We start from the raw sequence: 10,705 nt of genomic DNA, 5'->3' as shown, positions 1-10,705 counted from the left end.
GGGGAAAGGGGGGAGGGGGGCCTGGGGGAGGGCATTTCCCAGGACGGGCCAGCACTCCAAAAAAAAAAATCAAGGTCCTGGGAGCCTCCTCAGCACCCTGCCGGGGCTGACCAAGGTAAGATCCGTCCGCTCCGTGTGGCCAGCCTCAGACAGCTCTGCATTAACACGTGGAAACATCTCTGGGTATTTTCATTCTCTTTTCAGTTATGCATCTGTCCTTCCTCTGTCGCATACTCCTGGCTAATGTCTATTTTGAGCTCAGTTATAATGTCAGTCTCCAGGTTTAATCAGCGACATCTTGTCCTTAGCCCTGGCTTAGGCAGAGAATGGGTATCGCAGGAGCTAAGATGGAGAGGTTCTGAGTTCTGTCTGCTGTGCTTTTAAGAGGGTAGCATGTGATAGAATCCTTGTACAGTGGAGATTTTTCTAAGGGTCCTCGCTTTCTCTAAGCTTCTGAACTGAAGACTTTGTTTAAATAAATGTAATATATGTGTAGCAGCTAATTCACGACCGAGGATGGCTTTCCTTTATATTCTTATGTTGCAGGATGCATTAGAAATCATATGGCAGTTTAAATTAAAATCTACAGTGCATGCAGTAAAGTCTACGCTTTGAAGTAGAGTAGCTGTGACGAATCTATTTGCAATGTAAGTAGCATCAATATCAAGATATTTTTAATAGGCAAATTTAATTATAGACTAATATATAGTAACAAACCACAACAAATGAATTTCCAGCTGAGTCAATGTAACATGTGAATGGCATTTGAAAGCGTTATTCAGATGTTTTGACATGGGGCAACTGATCACTGACAGTGTCATATTGCAGAGGTACACAGTTGTGCCCTGCTGTGTGTCAGTACGCTACATTTGCTTTCTGTAAGCACTCTCGACTTGAAATGATAAACAGGAAAAGCGTCAGGCTAAACTGAATTGTGGAACAGAGGGAGGGGGATGAGGGGAAATGCTTTCTCAGGTCTGCCTGTGTGTGCAAACACAGTGTTAGTAGACCAGGGAAGCCGTCACAGATCAAAGAACCTGCAATGGAAAAAAAAAAGGTTTCATTGAATAAACCAAAATTTGATCTCAGTTTGTTACACCTATGTTAATCTTTAGGTTTTCTCAATCGAAAATGATTAGATTAATTCAAATGAACAGATCATTAAAGCGGACAGCGGTTTGACGTGTATCTAGTAGGAGAGTGCCATTGCACATAATGAGTACTAGGTAAGCAGACTTTATCAACGGTTTAATTTTAATATGCCAGCGCAAGTTCTGTCCCCGTTCCGCTTCAGTGCTGGGATGGACGAGAGCGCTTACGAGACGTTTGAGGATGAACTTGGGACGTCACTGCGAGAGGAACCCCCAGGCAAATCTGTGAGGCAAATTCGCAGAGCAGGTACTGTACACGCGCATTCAAAAAAAAAACAAAAAAAAAACAGCAGAGCCATACCCTCAGGCTAGGCTCGTGCGACTCAACGGCCCCATATTCAAAATCGATTCAAATAATTATGCGCGAGGTAGAGATGCGAGAACGAGGCTTCCGAAGCTGTCATGCACTCACAGACGTGAGCCAATCGTCTCAGTTTTTCTGTGGAGAGCAAATAAATTTGATTAGTTCAAACCAGAGGGTTCAAACAAGTCGGCGGTTGACAGAGAATTGCAACCCCACCCATTATTAAGAATAACAATCAACAATCCCCAGTGTCCCATCACGTGTAGTTCACAGAAGAAACCAAAAAAACAGGACTGTCTCCGTCTAACTGAACTTTCCTGTGGTAAATTTTCAGTGACTTTTTAAAGACAACTTAAAAATATGTTCATAAGCTCTTGTATTATGTTAAAACGATAACAAATTGTGAGAAGAAGCTGTTGCTAACAGTTCAGGGACTAGGCTTTCCATTCAGCGACTGAAATAAGGTTGAAATACTTGAATACTTCATTTTCCACAGTGAAGAAAAAAACATCTTATGACTGTGAACGGGGATTCATAATTAAACACCTGTTAGTTCGTCAGAATAATATTAATGATGTGAAGAGATGAAAGACACACTGAGAACATTTAAAAGTAAACAAGAAAACAACAGCCATTATACGGTATCTCTGAAAGGCACAGGGAAGGGGGGTGGGGGGTGGGGGGGGGGGGGGGGGGGGGGGGTCGAGGGCATTCCATTCTATAGTTATCCGGCGATTGAAATATGATCAGACCCTGTTTGTGTACCACAGTGTGAAAACTCACCAACCTCTCCCTCCAGAAACACAGACATATGCGCACACACGCTTGCGCGCACACACACGCACACACGTAGGTAAACGCACATGCACGCATGCACACAAAAAAACACATGTGGGTTAGGGTTAGGGTTAGGGTTAGGGTTATGTGTGCACGCATTGACCATTTTCAAGTCTGGCAACCATTAACTGCTGTGCTTCTTTCTAGACATGCAAGCCTCACGAAACATAAAGGAGGTAAGGCTTGTGTGTGTTTGTGTGTGTGAAATTATTTCAGTAAATACATTCAGCTGTATAAGCAGTTTTTATGTAAAACAAAGTAATAAATTTAAGTTCCTCTGAATACGTGTGCTAGTTAAATGTGCCTGAATTTGCGTCCCTTTGACTTGGAGATTAAAAATCAGCCAGAACACCTCCAACCCTTAAGAGCCTCATTTCAAGAGGAAAAAAATAAACCTTCGAAATACAGGAACTCCATTAAAACTCACTTTATTTCACCGTCTCTCCCCACAGGAACCTCCAAGTCCCCAGAATATCCCAAAACCGACCCAGAGGGAAATATCCAGGACCAGTGTGTTTTTCTCTTTTTTCCTCTCTGTCTCTCTGTCTCTGTCTCTCTCTCTGTCTCTCTCTCTCTCTCTCTCTACCTGTGAAACTCCACAAACTGAGCTCTGTGCCCCTCCTAAAGCAGGACATAAATTATTCAAATCAGACTTATGTGGCATAATCATATTGTCTATAATAATAATAATAATAACAATAATAATAATAATGATAACAATAATGTCTAAACATAGTCTTAAAGACAGAGTAGCTCAGTGTTTAGATCAGGGGTGCACAGCAATGGCCGATCCATTTCAAGATTTTTGCAAACATCAGCTCTTATTTAATTAGCTAAATGACATTTGGACACTTGCATGAACACCTTTTACAGCTGCAGACTGCAAGTATATCCTGCAGATTTTACTGTGCTCAAGTACAGAAGCGAACCAGCGTAGTTTATAGAGCTGTCTGTTCTGAGCTGTGCGTTTGGCGCCTGTGTCTAACGTAACATAACGACAAGAACAGGCCATTCAGCCCAGCTATGCTCACCATTTTCCTGACTAAATTGTACCTCTCTCTCTCTCTGTCTCTCTCTCTCCCCCCCCATACTCTCTCTCTCACCTCCCCCCCGGTTCTGCAGTGTCCATACGTCGGGCCCTGTCCATCCAGAACCTGGCCCAGATGGACAGTCCGTGGGAGGGCGTCACGCTGAACCGCTGCCTGTTCGTGGCCATCACCATTTTACTGATCAGCTCCGGGATCCAGAGGCTGCACGGTGAGGAACTGTAGACCCGCGCCGCCCAATCGCCTGCCACGGAGGGCGGGACTCTCAGCCCTCCGTGGCACGCGATTGGACAACACCACTGCTGTACACCAACCGTCCGAGCGCAGAAGCAGCAGGTCTCAAACTCCAGTCCTGGAGGGCGGCAGTCTCTGCTGGTTTTTTTTTTTTTTTGTGTGATTTCCTTTCAATCAGCAAGGTGTGTGGACTCATTAGCCAATCAACGACTTCAAATAAAAAGTGCAGGAACAAATGAAAAGACCCACAGACACAGCGCCCCCCCCCCAGGATTTGACTTTGATTCATACTGCATTGATTTGTCAGGCACCATATGCAGTGTCAATCATACCTTATCTAAGCCCAGGTGAGTTAGCCCAGGCTGAGTTTCACCTGCAGTTCTGAGGCAGCAGGTTAAAATGCTCATATTCCAATTCCAATGTACAAATGTTACATTTTAAACAGAGCATGGGGGAGGGGGGAGGGGGTTAAAGCACAAAAGCAGGATGTATTAAAGTGAGGGGGGGTCGCGTCTCACGTCACCGTCCCTCTCTGGCTGGCCTCGCAGTGGCACTGAAGGCACTGAGGGCCGAGGAAGGCGAAGGGGAGAGGGTGGAGGAAGACGGAGGGAGAGGGATGAAGGACAGCCTCGCTCTGAGGCACGCTGGCCTGAAGCAGGACAGGACCCCTCCGCAGGTACCTCACCTGTTCACTACGCTTCCCACGCTTCCATGTCCTTACTGCAGGCAGCTGGTCTCTCTCCAGGTTCATTCTCTTGCTGAAGCAGCTGAACTTAAGGATGCATAAAGATGGAATTGCAGGGGGGAAGGGGGCTCTAACTTTAATGGTTAAAGTTCAGTTTAATTTGTACCCAGGCCCCATTGAAGTTAGATTGAATCGGAGTGAAAGATTGTTTCACATTGATGTGCATACAGGACAGGCCACCATGCAAACAGAATTATGGTGATTATTATTAATATTAGTAGGATTACATTACAATCACTTGGCAGACGCTCGTATTCTGAGCCAATTCTAATAATAATATCCTTTTACCATCCAGCCCGAGAGCTCTCTATGGGACACCTTGTTTTGGTGGGTGCTGGAGGACGATGACGACGAGGATGAGGAAGAAGAAAGCGCAGACACGAGGAAGACGGAGACGGGGATGAAGGGCGTGCGTGGGGGGGCGGGGAGGGCCAAACACGGGGAGACACCGGGGAGCGCAGGGAGGAAGAGAGAGAAACGGAAGGAGAAGAGGGGGAGAGGGCGAGAGCAGGAGGAAGAGGAGGGAGTGATGGGGAAGGGGAGGAAAGAGAAAAGAGAGACGGTGAAGCAGTGGGAGAAAGAGGAGGAAGAGGAGGAGGAAGAAGAAGAAGAAGAGAGACCCAGGAAGAAGCCGAAAAAGAGCGGGAAGCAAGAGAAGCAGAAGGGGTCAGAGGTCACCAAGCTCACCGAATAGAACGGTCCTGTACGATGACACGTTCAAGAGGAGGGATTAGAGTAACAACCAACTGCCATCAACGCAAGTAGCTATCTACAAAAAAAGTAAATTCAGTGAGTAGAACCTCGTGTGTATTCCCCCCACCCCTGAGGAAACCATCCTCACTGAGGAATCTGCGAGTCAGGTGGTCTGTCACATGTCCGTCTTCGCTTAACTACGAGGTTCAATTGTAATGATTAAAAATAGAGGGAAAAAAAAAAAAAGAGTGCTTAGATTGTACTGGAATGATTAGTCTGTAGGAATTCACACAGAATATCAGAGGTACACAAATACATGTTCTGTCTGCATGTAGCAACTTTCAATACAAAAACAACCCATTAAGAGACGCCATACAATCTGAGGCATAAAACCAACCAATCCTGAAAAGCTTTAGTGGAAAAATTACCCAAACCCCCCCCCCCCCCCCCCATCGCGCCCCTCGTTATCTTAAGATAAAAAGTAATGGTGTCTTATAAGCTGCTGTGTGCTGTACTTTTTTTCCTGTTATTGAAATGTAATTTAACAACTGAGTGATTTTGTGAAAACCCTGAAGTAGAACTGTAGCTTTAACATTGGATCACTAGCTGTCACAGTGAAACAAAATCTCGGCACATTACATTTCATTCATGGAGGCAATTTTCCTCCCCTTTAGAACGCACGCTTTGGTCGAGTAACGGGATTATTGAGCTCGCGTTGGAGAGAACGCGCCTGACCAGTCTGTGTGTATTTGTGAAAATGTCTGTAGAGGATGTCTTTGACCTTTTACTTCCCATTGCTCAAATTCCAAAAGATGTTTGAATAATAAAATAAAAGCCCTTTAAATTTATAAGAACTGTATGTGAGCTTGTCTACCTCTGCACTTGCAGAAAAACTAACATTTTAAGGTTTTCACAAGGACTTACATGTCAGTTCCAAGACAAAACACAAGGGGGTGTAAAAGACTCAAAATACTGAACGCCATGTCATTTTCCTCTTGTATTTATTTATAAAAAACAATCCTGAGGTGACCAGTTGGCTGTACAGGTAGGCTGACTGCAGAAGCTAAAGTGTACTACTGTAATAGAACCACCAGGGGGCACCACTCCTCACCTCTACAACCTATAACCCATTCATTTCCACAAAAAAAAAAACAAAACTTCACAAATAGTACAAAGTACAAATCTTTTCAAAGTTAGAGGGCTCCAGCTTTTTCTTTACATGGAAAATTGAAAATTTGGGAATATTTAAAATGGCTTCTACAGTTGAATTTTTAAACATGACAGCCACCACAACTAGGAGGCCAAGGCCAAGATGGGAAGGAAAATTGCGTGGGGGGGGGGGGAGATCAGTTGTTTGGCGGGGGTGGGGGCATTCCTCCGGGCCCTTCCGTGGGCAAGGGGGGCCTCATCATAGGGGGCATGGATCCAGGAGGGGGCATGCCTGGGGCGGGGGGCATCTGCGGGGGCATCTGGGGAGGGCCAGGAGCGCCGGGGGGTAAGGGGGGCATGTGCATCCCGCCGGGTGGTGGGGGGGGCATGGGCTCGTTGGGTGGTCTGGGGCCGATCCCGCTCATCAGGGGAGGGGGCCGCTTCACCCCCATGGGGGGCACGGGGCCGCTGGGGGCAGGGAGGGCTTTCTCCATCTTAAAGTGGAACTGCAGGAAGAACTGGAGGTGGGGGGGGGTACAGAGGACAGGAACCCAGTCAGCGAACCTCATTTTAAATTCAAACTTTCCACACATTCATTTAGTACTCCTTTTCCCACGGTCACTTGCACAGCCACAGTGAGGGTAAGACGAGGGCGAACAGAGAACCAGAAACCCCGCAGTCACCAACGCACGGCGGATCAGACTCGAACCCCCAGCAAAAGCAAACAAAAAAAACTGCACTAAAACTGGACGCAATTCTACAAACAAATAAACGTCACAACAAAAACTGACCAAAACAACCAGCGGGCGAGACGACAGGCAAAGCCATCTGATGCGGTAAAAAGGACGATGACGACTGGTGCAAATAATAAAGAAACAGCAGCGTGTGCAGGATGCTGTGGGTCTGAGCGCGTTTTGTTTTTTTTTTTACCTGCTTGGTCTCCTTATTCCAGTGGGTCCAGAAGCGGCTCTCGCCTTTATCGATCTCTCTGCTGGGAACCTGCCGGTGGCGCGGGGGGATACCACAGAAACAGCAGATTAAGAGACCGGGTACGAGCAAAACAAAACAAACTATTAACACAGACATCATGAACCTGGACACAGACCCAGCTGGGTAAATTAACACTGTGCCACTGCCTCACCATCCTGAATTCAGCTGAACGCTCAAACAGTCAGCCACTTCAGCGTCGTCACGACCAGCTCTGCTGCTGCACCAGTGTATTACACAGCAGTCACTTCACATGTTCACTTCACTCACCAATCAGGACGAGACAGGCAGACAGACAGACAGTCACACACACACGCACACACACACATACACACACACGCACAGAAACAAACACACACACACACACTCACTCACACACTCTCACACACACACACACACACACACACACACAGGCGCACACACACACACACGCACACACAGAAACAAACACACACACACACGCACACACAGGCGCACACACACATACACACGCGCACACACGCACGCACACACACATACACACGCGCACACACGCACGCACACACACACAGGCGCACACACACACACACACACACACATACACACGCACACAGGCGCACACACACATACACACGCGCACACACGCACGCGCACACACGCACACACACACACACGCACACACACACACACACACACACACACACACACACACACACACACACACACACACACACACACACACACACACACACACACACACACACACACACACACACACACACACACCTTGAAGGCGATGGTTTCGTACGGCTCGGCGGCCAGCAGCAGGTACTGCCAGCGGCGGTCGGGCGGCTCGATGCGCTGCTCGTACGCGGACATGAAGCGGTGCCGCGGCCCGATGCCTTCCGCGATCTCCGGGTAATCGATCTGAGGGGCGGGAGGAGCGTCAGCACGCACAAAACAGAACGCGCGCGCGCACACACACACAGGCACACACACAGGCACGCACACAGGCACGCACACAGGCACGCACACACGCGCGGGGGACTGGAGCTGGCTCCCACTGTAACGGGCACAATTCCCACAGCAACAGGCATGATTCCCACGGTAACGAGCACGGTTCCCACGGTAACAGGTATGATTCCCACGGTAACGAGCACGGTCCCCACGGTAACAGGTATGATTTCAACCAGCTACATCATTGACTGAATGATTTCAGTAAACATCGGGATTTATGAATGGACAGACAGAGAGTACAATGTGCAGTACACCATTTATCGTAAATATGGTCCGAGAAATCAAATAACAGTAATAACAATAATACATTTGGAATAATTACAATGCAATTTATAAGTAAAACTTATTCCATTCAAGATCATTAATTACAATGCTGCTTAATGTTGCCAATTCTAGGCGCTTTTTGAGAATCGGGCTTTGTGTGTTTCACCTCACCTGGAACAGAAGGCTCTGTTGACCCGTCTCAGGATCTCTCTGTTTGGTCACTGCGGAAAAAGAACACACAGCCTTACCCACAGCTGCCGTGGCAACGAGCTGATCATGGCTCTCGCAGGCCGAGACCTTTCCTAGCCGAGGCCAGCGAACGTGCCCCCGAATGCCGTTTGGATTCCGAGCCTAAAACCCCGACCCTGTGGTCGAATCGACGGAACGTTTCTCGTACCTTTGTATCCGGGCCGGCCGATCTTCACAAACTTCTTCACCTCAACCTTCACCTTCTCTGGGGCCGGCTGGGCGGGGGCCTCCTTCGCCTCTTTGGCAGCTCTCCGAGCTCTGAGGTCAGCGCATACACAACCAGGCAGCCAATCAGAGAGATTCATTCACACAGGCCCTACTACAATGCCAATAGTCCAGTACCAAACAGCCAATCGGAATGAGACACTCACAGAGACCCTATTACAATGCCAATAGTCCAGTATCAAACAGCCAATCAGAATGAGTCACATTAGTCTTCATGCATTTCGCCAAGTTAATAAGTTTGTGTAGGCAGCAACTGGACTACCTTTTCAGCCCAATAACACTAATTATTCCCTTGTATTGACATCACAAGTCACATTTCAAGATCAGGGAAATACTGCCTGAATATTCTACACCACATAATGAAATGTCTTTCTGGAGTACACAAATGTCACTCCTAAAAGGGCACACAAAAAAGAGTGGTCCCTCTTGCAGAAGTGTTAAATGACCTACTTCAGAGAAGCCACCTTTCGCTACTAATCAAAATACGGTGCACTGCCATAGTTATGGCAAAAAAACATCCTGTGGAGTTTACTTACAAATTAGTCTGATGCTTCTTTCCTTGCGTGTGAGCCAAATAGCTTCCCTGGAAGAGAATTGGGTGAATCAAGTGATGCAGACACAATAAAATCCAACAAAGAGTTGCCACTTATTAAATGATAGTTTGAAGCAGGCGCGCAATAGTTTCAGTACCTCATTATTGTGGAGGGTGAGGCACAGTTTACACTCATACGACCCCAAATGATTCTTCATAAAATACGGGTCCTTGTTGATATCGATGGTTTCCAAAGCGAGCTGCCGCAGCCGCTCCCTCCGGTCCCGGTTGCTCTCCGAGGCTGAGGCGACCCCGCCGCTCCCCGTCTTTCCCCCGGCCCGGTGTTGGAAATCCATGGTTGCCGACCGAGAGGTCCGGTTTCAATGGCGCCGCAGAAACCGCAGACCGTTGAGGACTCAAAGCGACGTGTAAAACTGCGGAGGACCAAGGACTGAGGTTAAGGAACTTATCAAATGAACGATATAGAGAAAACGATTTTCCATGAAACTCAGACAATTTTTTTTATGAAGCTGCAGTCGACATTAACAAGTTAACTAAATGAGTTAAATTGGTTTCATCGTGCTTCTTTGTAGAACCGTCTTCCTAAGTATACATATCATGTGAGAAACTAAAGGGATTTTAAATAATTACAGTTATTTGAAAGTCCATCAAGCTAGCTAGTTAGCCAATCGGTTTTCATTGGACTTGGCTAGTTGGCTAACGTTAGCCAATTCAAATCGCTAACAAACAATTGATGGCGGCATATCCTGTCCTACATTTTATTTCTGCAGTTACTTGAAATAAACTTGGTAATTCCATTATACACAGCTAAGAGAATCGCGAAAGCATAACACATTGAAGATTGTATCACATGAAATGAAAATAATCTTACCAAAGAACTGAACGACAGCACAACGCCGACCTCACATTTGCAGTAAAATCATTTGCGCATGCGTGGCAACGCACACTTCCTGCAGGTGCTTGAAAACTTTATTGACACTTTTTTCAATGCAGTGTGCGAAGCTCTTTGCCTCTCACTCGACATGTCTTAATCATAATCATAACTGACACGCGTTGTTTTGGACGAATAATTGCAGATGTCCTGTTGTTTATTTCCACCATACTATTAATCGTGATTAGGAACTGGTTTTCTGGGTTATAAATAGGTGAGTGAAAGCTGACATTCTCTGAACCACATTTCAGAATTAGTATGTTACCCCACAAATTTAGGAATCGCGATTGACAGGTTCTCTCGCTTCCTCCCCGCAGTCGATAGAGCCCCCCAAATACTGA

The 10,705-nt window shown here is 46.8% G+C and overlaps 1 protein-coding gene across 1 annotated transcript; it reads right to left on the bottom strand.

The window, feature by feature from the left end:
* Nucleotides 1-5,994: 5,994 nt before the first annotated feature.
* On the bottom strand, nucleotides 5,995-10,451 carry sf3a2 (splicing factor 3a, subunit 2). Its single transcript, XM_035424219.1, has 8 exons — nucleotides 10,305-10,451; nucleotides 9,571-9,846; nucleotides 9,417-9,463; nucleotides 8,804-8,913; nucleotides 8,578-8,627; nucleotides 7,912-8,052; nucleotides 7,090-7,158; nucleotides 5,995-6,677 (listed from the first exon to the last, which is right to left on the bottom strand). Exons 2-8 carry the CDS (start codon nucleotides 9,766-9,768, stop codon nucleotides 6,357-6,359), a joined length of 936 nt encoding a protein of 311 aa, XP_035280110.1. The 5' UTR covers nucleotides 9,769-9,846; nucleotides 10,305-10,451; the 3' UTR covers nucleotides 5,995-6,356.
* Between the last annotated feature and the right edge of the window lie 254 nt (nucleotides 10,452-10,705).

Source organism: Anguilla anguilla, chromosome 6 (genome assembly GCF_013347855.1).
Source record: "Anguilla anguilla isolate fAngAng1 chromosome 6, fAngAng1.pri, whole genome shotgun sequence".
NCBI lineage: Eukaryota > Metazoa > Chordata > Actinopteri > Anguilliformes > Anguillidae > Anguilla > Anguilla anguilla.
Note: the sequence above shows the minus strand (reverse complement) of the source record. Positions and strands in the feature narration are given on the sequence as shown.

Excerpts from the sequence above, each read along its gene's own strand:
- sf3a2 (XM_035424219.1), bottom strand. The coding sequence starts at position 9,768 with ATGGATTTCCAACACCGGGCCGGGGGAAAGACGGGGAGCGGCGGGGTC. Across the intron at positions 8,628-8,803 it reads CGGCCGGCCCGGATACAAAG|TGACCAAACAGAGAGATCCT; the intron begins GTACGAGAAACG and ends CTTTTTCCGCAG. Across the intron at positions 8,053-8,577 it reads AACAGAGCCTTCTGTTCCAG|ATCGATTACCCGGAGATCGC; the intron begins GTGAGGTGAAAC and ends CCCGCCCCTCAG.